This window comes from Plectropomus leopardus, chromosome 8 (genome assembly GCF_026936395.1).
Source record: "Plectropomus leopardus strain MGB_pleo_1.0 chromosome 8, ASM2693639v1, whole genome shotgun sequence".
Classification (NCBI taxonomy): domain Eukaryota; kingdom Metazoa; phylum Chordata; class Actinopteri; order Perciformes; family Serranidae; genus Plectropomus; species Plectropomus leopardus.
In genome coordinates this window covers 25,055,924-25,076,920 of record NC_142183.1, presented here as the reverse complement: position 1 = coordinate 25,076,920, position 20,997 = coordinate 25,055,924, and the positions used below count along the sequence as shown (strand labels likewise).

General features: G+C 38.8%; 1 protein-coding gene across 2 annotated transcripts in view; it reads left to right on the top strand.

Moving 5' to 3' along the window:
• Positions 1-20,997, top strand: part of pdlim7 (PDZ and LIM domain 7) — a 58,783-nt gene that overhangs the window by 4,216 nt on the left and 33,570 nt on the right. For both annotated transcript variants that reach the window (XM_088081240.1, XM_088081241.1), the window contains exons 3-5: positions 8,005-8,156; positions 16,375-16,402; positions 17,317-17,513. In XM_088081240.1, coding sequence (XP_087937366.1) covers positions 8,005-8,156; positions 16,375-16,402; positions 17,317-17,513 — 377 coding nt within the window. The remainder of the gene's footprint in view (positions 1-8,004; positions 8,157-16,374; positions 16,403-17,316; positions 17,514-20,997) is intronic.

The window sequence follows — 20,997 nt, the reverse complement described above, 5'->3', positions numbered from 1 at the left end:
TTGAATCGTTGGTCTGTTCAGGCCAGTTTGTCTGCAATCCAGGTACATTATGCATGCTGATTAATTTCCTCGCTGACAGAAAAATGACTTATCTTAGTTAAGAACATAATTTTCTTAGTTGCAGTCCGCCTGTCTCGCTATACATTTTTGTTAGACCCAGATTCATCTAAGCAGTTTGGTGTGAAATTGATAATGGCTCCGATTCTAGGGGAAAAAAAGCCCAGTACTGCTAAGACTGGAGCCTTAACGACTGGTCAGTGGCTAATATGTTTGCGGCTTGTTCCAGCAGTCCAGCAGGCCTCTGGGTACAGGGGTTATAAAGATGTGACAGGTTTTCCCTCCTTACTTCTCAGGGACTGTTGGCTCTCCTCGTGATTGTAATAAAAAGACCGGACAGTGAATCACACAGTCGCAGAGGATGAAAACAGCCCAGCCAGGGGATGTAAACCTCAAAGATATACAGTATCCCTGAGTAACAGGAAGAAAAGTCAGGCCCGCACTCACTTGGCTTGCATCGGACCATTTTAATGGGCGGGCTTTCCTTACTGGTTTGTAGCTGATGAGATAAGAATCTCAGCCGAGACAGTCGGTTAGAAGCGATTTACCCAATGAGGAACATGTGGAGTGATGACACAAAAGGCTCAGTAAAATGCTGCAAGGCAAAGAGATTGCAAGTGATAACTCCTGAAAGATCAATGCGTTTAAGTGTTTTTTTTGTAGAGATTAGTTGACAGTGTTGTTGAGATTTATTCAGAGCTCGTTAGTTCATTTGAGTTGGAACTTACATCAGCTACATCAGTGTTTTTGTTGGACTGTAAATGAGTATCTTTCTATTAATTTGTAAAGTTGTGGATGATTTCTAACCTTCAGTGTGTAAGTGAGCTGGTATATAGGTTTCCATGCTCTCTGAATGCTCTTGTTTCCTTCCTCCTCTGTCTGCGAGCCTGAAAAGTCATGCTTTCTCAGCATTCCTGGGATTTTTCTCGTATCCACCCTGTCGGTGCCAACAGACAATCCTCTTGTCTCCCTCTGTGTCTAATATGTCTTCCACACTCACTTTTTCTAATGCATATGATGAACTTCCTCAGTCTCGCTGGAATACTTTTCCAGTGAGATCAGAGGATAGAGGACCATGCCAAGACAAACTGTTAAGTCACTGTGAAAGGAAAAATAACTTTTTGACCTCGGCATAATATATATATACACCCAATTTCAGCTGAAAAATTTTTTTTTACATAACATTTATTTGACTCCAACTTTGACTCTTTTTTTATTTATATCCCACTTTCATTTTATTGGCCTTGTGTCAGTACAAAAACTTATATCCAATCAGGACAGAGTGCTCTTGACCCTTCACCATCCAAATAAGGAAAAACCAAAGAAAAGACGATGAATCCCATGCTTCGTTTGTTTTTAAAATAATTGAAATGTTACATCTCTGTCTAACTGACACAGTTGGGCTGCAACAACTGATTTTTTTTATTGTTAATGTGTTTATTTTCTCAATAAAACAATTAGCTGTTTGGTCTATAAAATGTGAGAAAATGGTGAAAAAAAAAGCTGAAGATAATCACTTTGCTGTTATGATGTAGAAAAGAAACCAGAAAGTATTCACATTGAAGAAGCTGGAAGCAGAATTTTGACTATTTTATGTTTGCGGGATTGTCCATCCTCCGGCCATCTGGCTTAATCTCCTGAATACAATATCTCAAGAACGCCTCGAGGGAATGTCATCATGTTTGGCACATTTTTCCACTTGGATTCAACAATGAACTGATTAGATTTAAGTGGTCAAAGGTCACTGTGACTTCACAAAACATGTTTTTGGCCATAACTCAAGAATTCACACACTAATTATGACAAAAATTCTCACAAATGGCTAATAAGATAATATGGTGAAATGCTGACATTTTATATCCCAAAGGTCAACTTCATTGTGACATCATAATATTCTGCAAAAACACTTTTCTGGCCATGATTTAACAACATAAATCAGGAACAGAAGGGGACGCATTTGGTCAGATACTGAATAGGTGACACTAACCTTGCGTGTCCACCGTCAACTGTGCTGATTGTATAGATCTGCTAAAGGTTAAAGTTGTGTGTGAAGCATCCACGTTTTAGAATTTGTAGTTTCTTTGCAGCAACATTCATATTTGAAGCATTTTCTACTGCCATAAGTCTGGATAGATGTGGATAAAAAATAACTCAAAGTGATTCAATAATTATCAAATAAGTTGGCAGTTAATTTAGTAGTTAACTCACTGATTAGTCATTGTAGCTCTAGACACAGTGACACTGGGCACAGCTGTGTGTGTCTCCAGACGCTCCTCACAGTCTGTCATGGATAAAGGTTGAATGCTGCTTGGCATTGGTGGAATGACGTTACTATTATGGTTGGGCATTTAATCTTCTTGGCATTCAAATGGTATTTAAAGAGGTCCTCCAGCAATTTAGTATTGTGCTTTGAGAAAGTTTTGGGATTCGTGAGAGACAGATCTAAAAAAAAGGTCAAATAGTAAGCAGAGATATCCTGACTTCATCCCTTAGTGTGGGCCATGCTCACTGGATCGTACATTTTTCCCATGAAGCAAATTGAGGACATCTGTCATTATAACTGTTTCACACCGCAAGTTTGTGAAGATCTTGAGACAGGAAGACAGGAGTTGTTGTGACTTTTAATCTGCCTTTAGAAACAGCCTAAAAAGTGCCTTTCCTCTTTTCTAAACAACCTTTGTGCCAACTGTTATTGTTGAATTTCCCTGGACTTTCATGACCTTAAGAAGACGGGAGTATACTTAAATAAAATTATATCTCTCTTTGCATGTCTGCCCTAACATCCTGTTTTCAAAAGGAAAGGCATAAAATTTAGGAAGCATGATGTCGTCGTAACACCATTTCATTGCTGTTCCAATTCAGTCCACCCCAGTATGTGGCAGCCCTGCAATTCCTCTGAGGAGTTTTTCCATATATCTGCCCCAGATCTCGTGCCATCGTGATTCCATAAACATTATGATACCATAACCGAGCCTCCTGAGCACCATCTGGTTTCTATAGACAAACACATGCCACAACACTGAAATCAAATGTTCAGAGGAAACTGCACATGATGTCAAGTCAATAAGAGTGAGGAGATATGTGAATGTCTCTCAACCACCACAGCTGGATGTGTCATCGAGTCCTTCATTCCTGTTCTTCTGTCTGACTCGTATACCATCTGTTGCTTTATCGCTTGTATACTCTTAAACATTGCCTTCCTCTCTCATGCACACGCAGACTCAGGGAAAGGAGGCCTTGTTAGAGGGTGAATTAATAATTCAGTACTTACTGATAGATGGCCCGCAGGGGAGCATTTCTTGTGTGGCTAGTTGGATGTGAATGTCTTATGTTGTGATCAGTGCAGCAATGTTTTTAGGTAAGTTAGTGCTAGGTGTTTCTCTGCAGTCGTTTCGGGGGGACCACATACTTACAGGTTTGGTTTTCCATTTCTCAGAGGGATATTTATGGCTTTGCATCAGCTGTGCTGTGTGAATGATGTAAGGACAGACTGTCTCTCGGCCCCCAAATAGCCGTGGAAAGAATAAAAGTGTGCTGGTGCAGAGTTACACGGCCAGTATATCTACAGCTGTAGATAAACTTCAGTGCATTATTAGTTTAACCAAAAATGAGCGTGGCCAGCCTGGAGCGAGTATGAGGCCCTGGCTCACCTGTAAGGTCAGCCAAGGGGAGCACTTCAAAGGTGAATTCAAGACGTTGCATTTTGAAAGGTTGGCTCATGCTTTGAAATTTGATAGCATACCAAAACAGCTCTGCAGGTCTGCTCTGCCAAAAAGCCTTGAAACAGGCTAACTGCGAGGCTAACCCTGTGGTTGTGAATACCTTCAGTTTCGCAGATGTCATGCCATTAGTGCGAGGTGAGCTACAGTTATGTTTGTACAAAATCATTCATGCCAGGATGAGTCTGCTTCCCACTTGTTATCCAGTAATCCAAATCAGAAAGTCATCACTGTGGTATTGCTGCAACATGATGTTATCATACGTACGTCATGTCAGATCTCTTGTTGTTGTGAGGTATGGTGCAGTGTGAGGCCTTCAGGAACATGTTTTCCACTGTCCTTCATCGTATTGACAAAGTGCTGGGGGGGTATAAGGTTTCTGTCCGTCCCCCTACCATCCAAAGGTCTGAGCGCAGCAACTTTAACTGCTGCCTTCTCAAGTGAGGGAGCAGCTGCACTCTGAACCTGAGCCAGGAGCACAGGTGTCTGCGTCCATCAGCAACTCAACTCACACATGCACATGCAAATACAATCTACAATCTGTATGACTTCATAGATTCTTTTATTTTTTCTCTCTATCTCTATCTTTGACTACAGTCAAATAGGTGACAAATTGAAGGCAAATCCACCATAAAATGTCGGGGAAAGGTTTTAGCAGTAACGCCGACAAAGGTGGCCTGGGGGGGCTATGGCTCGCAGGATACACTTGCTGGCCCTGCTGGTGAAAATAATTGGAGGTCGACATTGTTGTCTTCAAGAGGCTATGCTGTGGTGCACTCATTTTTTCAGTGATGCAAAGGTAATGGCGTCTTGAAAAACTAAACAATATACAGCATTCATTCGTGCCAACCATGTCGACGTAGCTTGTTGGGGCGCAGGCGAAATAACGCTCCAAATTAAGCTAAATTTTGGCAAGGGAACAACTGGCATGGCTATTATAAAGCAGCCCCTTGAACTTCTCACCTCAAGATATCTGAATGAAAATGGGTCCTATGAGTACCTAAAAGTCTCAGCTAAACTTGAGTAGACTTGTTTTCAGTAATTTTTTGTTCCTTACAAGTACTGTACTCCTTCAAATTAAAGTGGTATAATTGTGTTTGTAAGGAAAGCCTATTTGGAATTCAATGAATCGCCCCACACATGTCTGTAGATACATAGCACATTAAAACAGGTTTTGGCAGTCAAAATGTTAACTGCATTAATGTAAATATTAGTCTATGATCAGATAATTGGTAACATTTACTGTTAAATAAGAAACTAGAAACCACAGTAAATCAGTTGCGATTCCTTAATTCCCCATAATGACAGTTTTCAACTATAGCCATATACTACAAAAGCTTAATTACAATTCCTTAAATTCAGTGATTGCTTTTACTTTTGGTTTGCCACTCCAGTATTTTCACTGGCCCCATCTGACCACTCATTTGAAAATTTCAGGTGGTGCCACTGGGTTTTGGCTACCCTGAGCCTCCAGAACAGCCTCAGTGCTCCTCTGTTTTATTCTCCAAGTCTCTGAAACTCTACCTCATTATTTCCATATTTATCAGACTATTCAATGATCCTTTGTACTCCTGTATGAAAACATTTGGCATTCCTTTCTTTCTTGCTTTCTTCATTTATTCATAGTTTTCCCTTTAATTCTTCACCTGTCTGCATCTCCCATGCTATCTTATTAAAAATAGACCAACTTTGGCTCTTTCCCACCCCACTTCAGGCTTGGCTTGCTTTAGCTTTCATTGTTTAATTTAATTCTCATGAAGAGTTTTTTTTTATTTTTCTCTCTGAAAAGCTGACTCACAATTATGTTTTTTTGCTGTTCATGTTCTACCCTTCATGTATATCTATTTATTGCTTCTCTGGCTAGTATCTTTTATTTTTTTTTTTTACAGAGATTTTGTTGTAATTAAACAACTACAGCTGCCTTTAGCCCTCGACAGTACTTTTGTAGCCAAGGTTCATGGGATGTGTTATTGTTAAACATTTGTAAAAGCATTGTTTTATTTGGGAAAAATGACAAGGTGCTCAAGTTTTACGATCCAGGGTAGTAGTAAAGAGGGTGTGCAGCTCTCTGTATTGAACCTCTGTGGCATGGTGCCAGGCTGTGCCCCTTTTCAGGATTTGTCACTTGTGTTCATGTCGTAGTTGTTTTCCCCCAGAGTACACTGTTCAGGCTCTTTTAAGTTCTTCCTAAACTGGAAAATTATTTCTTTCTTAACCCCTCTAATTGCTTCCAGTGAGTGCAAATCAAAGGCAATTAAAGAGATGTTTGAACTCGGCTGTAAAATAAGTGTAGCTCGGATCGCCCCTGAGGAATGCATCTCTTCCTATTTTTAGCTTTGCCGTGTTTCGATCCGAGGCGGGCTTTAACTTTGTTGTCTTTGTGGGGCGCACAGTAGTTCCTCAGCCTTAGCTGTCATCAGTTTACAGAGCATATTACCTCCCTGTTCGCACAAGTGTTTATGTTTAATGTGCAGAATCAAAGTGGCGAGCGTGATAGCTTAGCTGAACATGGCAGAAAACTATTGATTGAACCGCTGAGTCCTCTGAGCTTTTGATGAGCTAACATTTGCAGGGATCCATGACATCAGAGAGTAATCCTAATAGGTTTTTTGCCAGAAATCCTGGCACCCGCTCACTTATCTGATGCTGAACACTTTGTACTCCAGTTATCTGAGACTTTGACACAAGTCTCGAGTTTCATTAAGCTGCATGGGCAAGCTGACTAAGCCCTTACTAAACACGATTTGGCATCTCTGCTCCATATATTCGTCTACACTGTCTGCCATGTCCGCTCCAACCACTGTGTACATGCAAAAAACCATTACTACCTATGTGGACTATGTTGAGTTTGTAACAAGACTCCAGCTCTTTGCTCTGACTCAGTATGTCTCCAGGCTGCGTGACGGCCTGAGAGGATGATGTCATTGTTTGTCAGTGAAACTTGTCAGTGACTTACCTGATGAATTCTTCCAGTAAATGATGTGACTATTTGTAACATATGCTCCCTGTCTGCACCTTTCAAGAGTTCCTTTCATAGTCTGAAGTCACATCTGCAGCAAATCATACGCTGATGACTGATGACATCATGATGACCTATAATGCCTGTTCCCGCAGTGTTGAGTGAAATATCTCATCTGGCTTGTCAGACCCAGACACAAAGACTCCCTGGGTTGATTATTAAGTGTTGTTAACAGACATTACAGCAAAATCAACTGAACATGATATTTTGTTTGTTTGGATTTCCTGCATTTTGCTTTGAAGTGCTGATATTAATGAGATAATGATAGTGTCGTCATACAAAGATGCAAGTATTTCTTTCACTCATGTTCTGATTTATTTTCTTGAGGCATGACCCGTCAACGAGAACAAAAAAGAAAAAAAAATTTAATATCTTAAATTTAATAAAAAGTATTAGGCCTAAAAGCCATTTAATAGTCTTGACTTTGAATTTTTGTAATCTTAATGCCACACACATTTGATCTAATTACATTTATCTTTATTTTATTGTATTTTATTTTATTATTTTTATTTTCCAAATGAGTCAGGCTTCTTGGCGTGAGAGTCCTCATTTCTGTTGGTACAAATCCTTAAACCCACCACTGAACTAGGTCTGGGAAATATATTGATATTATATCTATTGCGATATGAGACTAGACATTGCATTAGATTTTGGATATCACAATCATATTATCTTTTTTTGATTTTAAATCATGTATTACTGTAAAATGATGTAATTCTCTGAACTTACCAGCCTGTTCTAGCTGTTCTGTCATTTGCCAATTTAGTCATTATATCCACATTACCGATAATAGTCTGTCCCAAATCTCATTGTGTAAATATTTCGCAAAAGCATCAATAGTCAACCCTGCAATATTGTTGCAATATGAGTAAGGAGGTATCTGGTTAAAAAATGTGATATTTGTTCCTTTCCATATCGCCCAGCCCTACACTAATTGTTATACTGTCTTTTACTTTATACTCAGACTTACCTGGGAGGCAAATGTAGATGTACCTAACTCACTCCAATAACCATATTCCCACATAAAACAGGACCATATATATACTACTTACCTTTACACTTACATGCAGTGCCTAAACAAAAAAAAGATGATTTGTCAAAAAAAAAAATCATCCTTTAATTTGGTTAAAAATCATCTTAAAAAGGTCTTACCTTACGCATACCTCTAACGTCTGTCTGGTTTCTCTCCTTGTGTTTTTTTTCTTCCAGCTGACCCCGGGTGGGAAGGCAGCTCAGGCTGGTGTCGGGGTTGGAGACTGGGTGGTGTCCATCAGTGAAACCAATGCAGAAGAAATGACCCATGTGGAGGCACAAAACAAGATCAGAGCAGCAACAGACTCCCTCACCCTCACCCTCAGCAAGTAAGTCATCTGGCAGTGCATGATGCAACAGAACACTACATGATCGCTCGCCCTCCATTTTATCTCGGTCAAGCACAGCAGCATAAATCACCCCGAAATGCATATCCTCCTTTATTCTTTGGAGAGATAAAACAGCACAGTGTCCTTGAAATTTGACTCAATATGACAGATTGTTGCAAAGCACATTGGTATTAAAGTTATCCTCACACACATTCCATTATTTCATTTCCCCAAGGCTTAGTTTTAGGTTTAGACTTGGACTTTAATTTCATTTCACTCATAAGTCACAGTATAGAATAAAAAAAAGTAATTATTTCTGCCGGGGAGGTTAAGTTTTCAATCCTGTTTGTCCATTTCATTAGGTAGCAGGATATTTCAAAAACTGCTCAACAGATTAGAGTGGATTTTGATGAAAAGTTAATTCATCAGCCAAAAAAGAACTAACCTGGTTTTAGTACAGACAGCACTACCACATGGTCACTTGTGAGGCATATCATGCTTTTTTTTAACCTAGATTCTTGGTCAAACCTGTATCTTTGCATCAAGGTGTGCCCAATTCCACCCACACTGCTTTTTCATTGCTCCTTTTTTTCAAATTGTATCCAATTTTCACAGAATTGCTGCTGTGCAAAGCATATTTAAGTGATCTGTATTTGGTGTTGATATTTATCCCATGCTGTTTTCCTAACAATCTTTGCCAAATAATTGCTGGCATGGCCTAGTTGAAACAAATTGCCAGATTTACTGATTGTGCAATTGCACTCACATTCATAAGACAGGTGCACATAATAAACCCTGAACAATCTTGCAGTATATGCTGCAGCTTTGCTCACAGGAAATAGGCATGCTAGATTTGATAAAAGTGGCGATAATATCATGGGCCATAAGCTTGACACACTTACTTTGTACATGGGTTAACTGTGCAAAATTTCTGTATTACCTGGATTTAGGTGTTTTCAAAAATTCTGCTTTATCATCAATCGATAGGCTTTTTAGGACTGAACAGTTCTGGGGAGCTCCTCCGAGAACTACATACCTTAAAGGGCTTTTTTTTGGGGGGGGGGGTTGCATTCACACTGCCAGGGGATGCTGAAGTGATGCACTGTAAGACAGCTGGCGGTTGGCACAGCGACGTCACTTTTGCTTTGACTAGTCAAAACCGTGTTGTATTTCCACCATCACATATTCTCTGTGAAGCCTGGACCTCACTGTCAGTCCATTTGTCAATGCTTTCTTATGTTTTTTTTTTCGTTTCAAGCTGTTGTCTGTGTTTTGTGTTTTCTGTTGTTTACACGGTTAACTTGTTTTCAAAAATGGCAATTGCTGGTGCTGCATTGGCTGTGTTAAACCAATCAATGCACACTTGCAATGCCTGGACCGATCCCTGTAAACTTATGTCACTCATTGCTGCTCTTGTGCTGGGAGCATACCTACTCTTAAAAAAGTCCCTCAAAACAGTGTTTTAAGGACTACAATTGTTTCTGGGTCTTGTGGTGTGGACATAACAAAACGGGGGGTTCTCAAAGCTAAGGAAAAGTTCCTGCAACCCAGAAACACCTTCATGTGTTATGATGCCAATTCAGAAGAAACAAGAGCAGGGGTTAGTAGTCATGTAGCAGCAGATATGCACGCCAAATACTGTCAGGTCGATGCACCGGCCTTTGGATGGTTGAAATAAACCATTTTCAAAGGAGCCGTGGGAACCTGTACATTATGCCTCAGCTTTCTAATGAAAGTAGAGAAACTCTTTCTTGAGATTAAAGCACTTTGTTGTAAAATGTGAGCCAGAAAAATCTTTTTTTTTTCAGTTATTTTAATTAGCACTGGATAACCCACAAACAGACAGCTCTCATACCTGCTCACATAACTCCTGCCAGAAATTCCTGACTGATAAAGTCTCTCTGTAGATTACAAGCCAAATGTTTCATCAGTAGCCACACACACACACACACACACACACACACACAAAAAAAGATGGAACGAAACCACTAAAGCACTCAGAAATGAGAAGGTACTGACTTGTTAAGTAATAAAGATGAGCCTTGCTGCTGTCGTGGGAATACTTGTAAGTATCCCAAAATCAAAAAGTAAAGAGGTTGTGATCCCAGCTGTAATAGAGCTATTTTCACATCTAGTCCATTTTGTTGTTGCCTGCCAAGAGACTCAGCTGTTAAGTTCTGACAAATCTTCTTTGTTCATTTAGTTTGCTGAGAGTCTGAACAGCCGCGGGTCATTTCTATCGCTTCCAGAAGAAAACAGCCAGAACATAAACTAATAGTTTCAGAGATCATCAGGGATATTTGCTTTGTTCAACATATGCCAGGCTCCTCAGAGATGTCTCTGTAAAGATCGCTTACTTCAGTGGGCCTACCAATTCATGTGCCCATTTTTACAATGGGATTTTGGTTTTTGCACTCACAAACTTAGAGACAGAAAGTTACACATTTCTTAGTAATAAAAAGAGGAGGAACAGTCATTAGTGGATGTAATCAATGGAGAATGAATAGATGACTATTTAGATATAATAACAAATAATATTAATGTGCATTTTTTTTTAGCAGACATGAGTCGGTTTCCAGCCCCTGAAATGTGTGGATGTGGTACTTGTCATTTGTCAGTGATTACACAGTTCAAAAACATGCAGGTTAATTGGTGACCATAAACTGGTCATAGGTGTGAATGTGAACCTGAAAGGTTGTCTGTCTCAATGTGTCAGCCCTGTGACAGTCTGGCGACCTGTCGAGGCTGTGCACTGCCCTCTCGCCTATTGTCAGCTGGGATAGGCTAAAGCCCCCCCGCGACCCTTGACTGGATAAGCAGTTACAATGAATGAATTACTGCTGGTGATTATCAGTGACAAAAATAGTAATTAATTACAGCCCTAATGGTGGTAGAAAATGGTGGTATTGACTTCAATATTGAGACATAATCCTAAATCGCCCAAATAGTAAAGATTAAAGATAAAGCAAGGTAGAATAGCTAGAGAAGGATGACAAAACACCAAAAGGCAGAAGAAGAGTGAGAATAATGGATGAAAGATGGAGGGATGAGGACAGGGAGGGTGGTTTGTGGTTGAGCTGAGTACAGAGTTTTTTAAACGTGAGGGATCAAATGCAGATTTCTGAGGTGGGGAGTCAGATGCCAAAGCTTTGTGGAGTGTTACCACGACTGCGATCTTGTGTGTAATATGTATGTATGCATGTATGTGTCTGAGTGTTGCAGTAGGTTATCATTAAGCTCCAGAGATGATGAAAGTTACTGTATCTGGTAGAGATGTAATAAAAGATCATAGCAAAGAGCTGTGATTCCTGGTTTCCGCACAGCCAACTAGACACACTGCTGATGTTGCACGTAATTTTTTTTCTGTAAAAAGAGGTCACACACACTACACTTCGACCTAGTAAATGCCTTAAAAGGAGAGTGAGGGAGAGAGAGCAGTTGAGTCATGGGTGGGGTTTTCAGAGAGAGATGGAAAAGGAAAGGAGAGTTAGAAAAGAGACAGCGAATATCTTGTTGGCTTCTGTGGCAAGAGGAAAAGACGTCATGCTCTCTGCAGAGGGATGGAGGAGGGTTAGTTGCATGTGGTAGGTAGAGTACTAAAAATCTAAAAGTACAGTTACAATCATAAAAAACATTACCATTTGAGAAAGCTATTCAAGTACTTGTTTAAAAACGTATAAGTACAGGTTACTTTCCATTTTTATGTTTTTAGGGTGCGCAAAACAATGAAAAAAAAAACCACTTGTTGATAAAACTTACTATTTTTTTTTTAAAGTAGAGCAGGTGGGCTAATCAAACAAATAAGGAAAGCCTGCTTAATAAAGACATGAACAATCTGCCTCTCATTCTCAATCTCATCCTCTCCACCCCTCACTTCCTTATCATAACATAAAAGATTAACACATTAAAAATGAACAAAGCTAACATGAGCCAAAGTCATTAACATTTTCACCTAAAGTGTGCAACTTACTTCATTGTGATTTCGGAGGTTCGGAGAGGAGCTTTTAAACGTGGAGATCTTAGTGTTTTTCTGGTGGCAAAGCAAGCACTTCATCCTGTAGCTGTTGTCTGTTTTTATATTTAGGTATAAAAAGTTTGGCCAGATGTGGCCAGGGATTGTCGCTGGAAGTTGCCTCTTGTTCTTGGTTTTGCTCCCTCATCATTGCTTTGTGGGTAAAAGATGGATGGTGCTTCTCATTCTCATGCTCATTTTCTTTTTTTAACTTATTGGATACGAAGCATTACAATAAAATCTGAAAATCTGCTGCAAATCATGCTCTGTTTACAACATCTGTGTGACAGACGGGGGACGTAAAAAAAACAAAAAAGGATCTGGTGGGGCACGTGTTTAAAATAACCAATCCCGGGGCACCTGGTGGCTCAGTGGATAGAGCTGCGCCCCATATACAGAGGTTGTGTCCTCGCCGCAGCGACCATGGGTTTGATTCCGGCCTTGACCCTTCCCTTTCACACTTAAACTGGCCTGTCCATTAAAGGCAATAAAAGCCCCAAAAATAATTTTTAAAATAACCGATTCCAATCAATTAAAATTTGCATTGATCAGGCATGGCACCAGTCCTTCTGATCTGAGTGGGACATCCCTAGTGCGGTACTTGTAGTGAGTTAGTTGTCATCCATATGCCAGATGTGCCCCCTGTGTTTTAAACAGAGAGTCAGAACTCAAACTTAGTCTTTGATTATTAATCGCACCTTGTTAAGATGTAGCCCACAAACGTGTGTTGAAGCTGGGATGCGATTATTCTGTGAGGCTTGCCTCCTTGCTGTTTCTGTCGGCTATGCTCTGCCAAAGCCTGAAAAATGAATTATGTAAACACAGAGTGGTATTTCTGCTATTTCACACACAGAAGATGATTTGTTCATCGCAATATTTTCTGTGTGTAACCATAACACAGTTCATTGCTCTGAAAGTTTGCCGTAGTTATTTCCCTGTAGGTAAGGGGATTTTTTTTTCTCTCATAAAGATTTCTCTTGTGAAGGAAGATGAAGTCAGGGTGTTGATGTGTGATATGTGCCAAATCCAACTGTGTGTGAAAAAAACACAACATTAATGCTAGAAAATTTTGTTAGTGTATCTAATGAGAGCGAGGCTTTCTTCCGTTACCTTTATCTCGCAGGGAGTGGTGTAATGTTTTGATAAGCCTGTAATAAGCCGGCGTGTTTACTTAACATCAGCCATACTGATTCCTGCTTTCTGTGGTTTGCCTCCTCTATTTCTCGTCTCCATGTGGAGTCCAGCTATTGTAAACATTTCACATTCTTCCACTCTTGTTTTTTCTGTTTTACCCATGACTCCCTTCCCATGAATCCCCCAGTCTCCTCTCTTCATCTCGCCCTCTCTTATTGTTATTATATTGTAAGACAAGCAAATATTGTTTTCCCGGAACACTTCTCAGAGAGGAGCTATTGTCAGTTTTATTTATTCGTATCTTGGCTGCCATCCACAGTTTCTTTTATGTCAAGAGAGGAGGACAGCTGCACGTTGATGAGATATGGTCTATTGTTTGGTTTAGTGCCTCATTTTGTTCAACACCAATGATCATTTGGTGTCATTTTTATGGTGGAAGGTTTAGGCTGTATCCAGAGCCTTTTCTAGGGAGTGGAATCAAAAATATATGGGCAATAGATTTTCAGCTTCAAAGAGAGGAGATCATGTGGCAGCTACAGGGACACACTCGGCCCATATTTCAATGTTCTCTGTCAGTGATTGGCCCGGAGGCTTGTGGTTGTGGTGATTACAGTATCATGGGAGATTTTTTTTTTTTCCGTGGTGAAATTTCTGACTTTATCTCACATCAACTTGAAAGCCAAGCATCAGTTAAGATAAGTGACCCATGAAATGAGGCAGGAAATGATCTCATAGTGTGCATATTCAGTTTCAGCACAGCTAACTTATTCCACGAAATAGTGACTTAATCTCCATATTTGTTCATTTAAGTCAAGTTTGCCAAAATGAATACATACATGGCAGCTGTCATGCACATTCCCTGCTGTATCCCAGCTTTAAGCTTTAAGTGTGACTCACTAAATTGTGGGTTAAGGCGAGCTGAAGCATTATGAATGTCACATTGATTTGTCTTCCCAGAAGTGTGACACGCACGGACATGTCGGTATGCCTTCCCCTCGCTCCTCTCTCTCTGTATCTATACAGCGCTGTTGTCATCCTGTCTTTAACATTGCTCTATCAGCAGTTGAGCAGGCAATGACATGAGCGGTTATTCATTTCTCATTGTCACAGGAAGGGCTGTCCATTGTTTTGTGTGTGTATGACTGTAGCCTGAAACAATGAGGGTGACTGCAGGGCTGGTTCATTCCTGCTTAACCCTGTTGTAGCTTTGTGTCGCATGCAAACATCAGGCAGGGGATGGTTTATATTTTTATATTTCAGGAGCCAGCAGCGATGTAAAGCTGGCCTCCATGTTTAATGTGTAAAGATATTTTAATGAACCGTCTGCTGTGTTGCTCCAGTCAGCAAAGGCACCGCAGTAATGTGAAGCCTGGGATTACAGTTAAGAGGGGTACTTCACGGTGGCACTTGTAGTATTCTTAGCTGGCTGGGTGAATCTGTGGACAGTACAAGACAATGTGAAGAAGGTTTCGGTGTTTATAAATGCCTAAAGAATCCTGCAAGCGCTTTTTATTAAAATGTTTACTGATCTAGGCAAATGTTAGGTTCTTTGCTCAGACTGCACAAAATGTAATGCTATGATGTTGGATTTTATTGAGATTATGATATACACAATTGCAGACCCTGCAGTTCTTTGTGAAAAAAAAGTAAAAAAGTATTTTTTTTACTCATGCATTGTTGGGGCATCTACTGAAATGTAATTACGTTTTGAAATAAATGTAATTTTAGTCACTTACAGTTACAGTGAATAGAATTAGTTTCTAAGCAAAATTGTTAGTAATTACCAAAGGGTTAAATCTGAATATATTCTTTTCAATAAAAAGTTGAAGCATGTTGAAAAAAACATTCACTCAGTGCATCGTTTTGTCGTGCAGGAATGTCTTCTGTTGGTATAGCCTATTTCCAGACATTTTTCAGTTTTCAGAATTATCCAGTTTAAAACATTTCTTAGAAAAATAATCAAAAAGTAAACAAATGTAATAAGTTACATTTCTTGGGAGTAATAAAAGTAAACCAACGCTATACATATTAGATTAAGAAATTGCGATATATCATCCTGCTTACAGTATTTAAGTATATTTAAATGCAACCCCTGTATTGTGATGCATACTCATTGTATCATTTCTAGTGCTTGATCCTAGTTAGGTTAATTGTTGAAATATGGGCTTTGCAGTAGTGTCCATTGGCTTGACAAACACAAGCAATATGAGCAAAAAGTAAAGTAATCCAGTTTTACAGGGCTGTTTTTTTTAGTTGCATGTGTGCTCATGTAGTTTTATGACACATTGAAGAGTTAATATGGATAATTTGTGTGCATTCTCGTTCTATTCAGGCATCTGTTAGTGGTTTGGATAAATGGCTTAATCTGGACTTGTTTAAAAACTGTCTGATCACTTGTTTGCAAAATGACCTTCAAAGCAGTATCAAGCAGAGTTCCTGCAACTTCCTATTTAAGCAATTACGCTTGTGGGTAAAATGTTGTCTTAACTGATGGAAAACATTGCAAAAAACTACAACAACAAGACACCTAAGTCACTCAGTAAGCCACTTAAAATGTTGTCTTTTCTTTCAGAAATGTCTTTTTATTTTTGCAATATGAGATATCATGAAATTAATTACAATTCTATTTTCTTTTCTCTCCTCTTTTGTGGGCTCTTTTGTTTTCTATTTTATATGTTCGTTTGATTTTTGAGTCTAGCTCCACTTGTGTCTTCTTGTTGATAACTTGCACCATAAACAAATACAAACATGAAAATAATTAAATATGAGAGACTGCTTAACACAAGCGAAGCATCATTGTGCACTTTTATTTCAGAAATAGAGTTGCAATAATAATTATAAGTCGTTTCAGTGTAAAAAAATATGCTCATAAATTTTGTTTGTATGAAATAAAACATTATTTTTGGATCCAACATGGCAGCATCCTGTTAAAGACAAACAACTTCATTTGACTGAAACATTGCTGACTTTTGTAACTTGAAGACAGTGTTCAGTATCGTAACTTAAATGTATGAAGATACGTTTGCTTTAGGTATATGTGCTAATGACAGTCCCTGTCTTGTCTTTTCACAGAGCTTTCAAAGCGGGTGGAGACCAGAAGGTAAGACTGTATTTGTCTGAAACCTTAAGCTCACCTTTGTGTGAACACTTGGATGCTTTGGCATGGTCTGCTACTGGACTACAGTGACACTGATTGACTTTGAAACTTCCTTTAATCGTTGTTCACAATTGGCCTTAACAGTGTTTTCTGTCACTTTGTGTTTACATTCATCTGATTCACCCGACTCACCTGTCAGGCTCTCACAGAGTACATGCACTGTGCATTAGCAAAGCATCACTGAGTCGCTAAATGAGTTGTTTGCTGGTTGGAGGGTTGTGAATATTGCTTTTGGAATTTCCTGTGGTTTATTTTGTGATGCCTTGCACAATCCCTGAAGCTGGAGTAATACTGGTGCATTTACTTTCACTGTCAAACCTCCTGAGAGCTACTTGTCTAACTGATTACAGTGTGAGTAGTACAGTGGTGTCACGAACTGCTTTGTGCTGCATGCTTTTTCTAGTAAAGCAGGAGGAACTTAATACTTTTCACAAAGTCAGTGTTCTATTTTAGTAGCTGTTCTTTTGCAGTCCATGCATAATGCTCAGTGAGAAATCTCATTAGTGAGACATGTCAGTCAAATATGACAATTCACTCACTTCTCACTTTGAGCATTTTCCTTTTTACCAGCAATAGCAGATTACTTTGGCCAGTCCATGGCAGACTGCCAACACAAATAAAATGGCTGTGTTCACACTTCTTAAGCACTCCTTCCGTGTGCAGAGAAAAGCCTGCGGGCTTTGACAGAGCCTGCAGTAATAATTTGCAATGAAAACATATTGGTTTGCACTGGAAGCTTACTTAATATAAAGCTTGGGATTGTGCAACAGCAGAGGAACTTTCACTGTGTGTTAAAAAATATCTAACCGCATGTTGTGCGCTGTGCTGCATTGTCTCCCTCTCCCACAACCTCGTAGGATTCACTTGCTCCGGCGTCTGTTCTGCCAAAGTACTCCTTTGCCCCCAGCACAACCATTAACAAGATGGCGCGGCCATTTACAGCAGGTGGTGGTAGTGCCAACTCAGGACCTGCTATTAAACCTGTGGCCTACTCCCCTAAACTTAACACCCAGAGCTCACAGGGCCGTGCCAGTATGCAGCAGCCACAGAATGGGTAGGTGGATAAATAAACACTATTACCTTAAGGAACCACAATGTGACTAATGTGGATTTAATGGTATTTCTGACGTCTCATTATTCTGGCTCTACACTAAAGAGAAAATAACACCGTTAGGATTTACAAACTGAATTATGTTACAAATTTACTTCAGTTCATTGCCAAAATCATGTCACAGATTTTAAGAAACAGTCCATAAAAGATAAACATAAGGAATGCTGAGTCACTGCTGAGATCTACTTAATTACTCCACCATCTGCCAATAATGCAACAAACAAGATAGAAAACATATGATGACTTTTGTTAAAAACGTGTGCTTTTTCTCAAAGACACCAGCCAAAATAAGCTGTCATTATAGACTGTATCATGACAGACTCTGGCCAAGATTTCACTTACAAGAAATTTACATATTCATATTCAGACATATTCAGAGAAAATGAAATAAAATACAAGAGTATTGCAATAATCAAGAAGCATAAATACAGAACAGAAGAATATTTTCATAATAATATGAAAAAATACTTTAGTAATTATGTACAATGTAAGTGAATACAAAATGAAAGAGCAGTGCAGATTTTAAAAGTGGTAATTTGTGCAGAAATGTGTAAAAGGAGGAGGTTGTCAAACCGTTTGTCAAAACACGCCTAAATTATCATTTTGGCCTTTATCATCCAGATGAAAGCAAACACTCTGTTTGCATAGCAGGGGATATTTAGCTGAAGTATGCAATTCAAGGTGGCTTCCTCCTCAAACTGAAAGACCCCCGCAGTAAAATTCATCATATGACAAAAACAGCAGAGATTAGTGAATTATGTGTCAATAATCAGTCAAAGTTTAAGACCCTGTAAGGTCAGTTTTATTTTTTCTGCGGTGGGGTTTTGCTTTTTTTTATTTTTGTACATTTAGATTTTGTTTTCATCTTACTCTGTTTTGTTCCTATCATCCTTACAATTTGTATGTGTAAGAGAGAGATGGAGAAATACTAAAAGGTAAGACTTTTTAAGCTTTGAAGGATGTATAATTTCTCTCAAAACGACCCACCTTTTAAACTGATCTGTGATTCCAACAGATGAGTTATTGACTGACTGTGATTATGACTTGGATCTTACTTCTCCAGTCATAGTGTGCTGGAAAGAAATGGCAGAATAGATTTTCAAGTCCAGTATTTCTCAGCTTTTAGAAGCTGTACTGCGTGTCATGGTGCTCACTTTTTGTCACTACATTAGATTACATTACACCTGTCTTTTTACATTATGCTTAAAAATAGATTTTTATGAAATGATTACCAAGTTCACAATAATGATTTTATCACAATTTTGTAATATTTGAAAGAATAATACCTTCAGTCAAATTCCTGTTAAACTTTACTGTGTGCTTTTTTTTAATTTTGTTCTTTTAATGGCTTTTTATTAAAGTTAAAATAGTAAAATAGTGTAGGGAGGTGGAAAGAGAGTCTTAGTACGTAACTGTACAAAGCAATACAAAAAGAGCAATTCAGACTTAGTGGATAGATAAAGGCAACCGGAATGGCGTTTGGAGAAGGACATAGAAACGAAAAGAAGTGTGATTAATTTAAGAGATGTTGGTTTATTTACATGATATTATCATATGTATATTATTAGCATGATATCAATATTTTATTTCTAAGTATCACAGTATCATCAATACTGGTATATTGCGACTCCTCCAAATAAAAATAATTAACTTTCGTGGTGATATCACTGTTAAACTTCCATTTTTTTTTAGAGTTTGACTTTTAAACCATCTCCATGATTCTCTCTGCTTTCACTTCAATGATAAGGCCATGCAGCTAGTTATTTGGAACAAAAATAATGAATGAAATCAATGCTATGGGCCAAGTTAAGGCTTCTAAACCAATTCTAGGATGGAGACCTTCTCTTATGTTGTCCCTAAAGTAAAAATTCGATCTGTTGTGTTGAAAAAGTGAATCTTAGCTCTCTCCTTGAAAACTTTATTGATCAATTTGGCCTCTGAGCTTTTGGTTGTAAATTATTGAAATGAACAGTAACTTGGTTTCAGAGCTGACTGTTTTGATGCTGTTGTAATGCTGCTATCAGCCATGCTGCGTATTAAAAATGAAGTTAACGCTCCCATGACTGTAGTCTCTCTGCTATAATTACATTTAAGTCAGAATTCTTCAGTTTTCATTTAACCTTTCAGATTTTACAAGGATTCCAGGAATGAAGCAAAAGCATTTTAAGTGATCCTGAAATGATAGGCCAGTCTGGTGTCTGTAATTTGGGTCATGTCAGTGGTAGCACGGTCTGGCTGCAGTCGTTGGTGAGATGTGTCCTGTCGCTGTATTTAGCCTCACTCATAAATTCTGCTGTGTTCTCAGAAGCTTTTACTGCGGTGGTGCTGGATTATTTAAGCAGCCATACTTGCTTAGTCTCGAGAGGGCTCACATGGTTGTGAAGTTTCTCTGCAGATGGCCCAGCCTTGTTTCTCCGGCCATTTTTAAGAAGAATAGAGCCTAATTCTAACTGTCAGCCCACTTTTGATGAAGACATTGTTGGATTTCTCCAGACAGTAAACAGTTTGATGCAAACAGCATATGTCTTATGTGTCTAGGCCTGTCATATTTAAACAGGTTTTGTGTGATGTTGTTTGTGCAGAGCTTACCCTGACATCATGATGCGTCACCGCTGTGGCATTTATCGTTGTTGACAGGGTTTCAGAGCACAAGAAAAATAAGACTAACTGCAATGAAACAGGAAAGAGGCAATGTTTTTTTTTTTTTTCTGGCAAATGCTAGAGCCATTTGCATAAGCCTGTGTAAAGCATTCGTGCACATGGGTGAGAGGAGCGCTGGGCAAAGGTTTTGTGCCAAATCTACTGAGTCATTTTGGGTCAGGGTGACAATAGATGATTTGATAAACAAACAATGCCATCTTTCTCTCACAGAGCTTGTTGACAATAGCAGCATGTCTCATGGCACATCTTGCATGTTTTCTATGTCCTACAGCATTTTTGATCTTTTGTTGTTTACAACCTTTGCCATTTATTGACATGTTCTGGTTTTCTTTCTATTTAACTCAAAGCTGGGCTCTAACCTCTTTCTCTCATTTTCTGTTTTCTTCTTTTCTTTTAATGCTGCAGGTGGAAATTCCTGAAAAGTTAGTATATTTCATTTTTCATTGACAGTCCAGACAAAATAGTGTTTGCTTATTTCCTTTTTTTTTTTTTTTTTTAAATTTTCATTCACGCTCACAATAATACCCAACGTTTATTACAGTGGTTCCCAACCTTTTTGTCCTTTGTCTGCTCTTTCTAGGCTTGGATAGATATGTTTACTGGTTATGAGCAATCTTATTAAGAAAATGTATATTTAACCTAACTTAAAATTATTCAATAACGTATAAGAAAAATGTAAAGATTAGAGAAGAGTCTATAAATATAACCCTCAGGTTTATATCAGTAGAGCTGTGTATTGGCAAGAAACTAGCGATAAAATATCTAA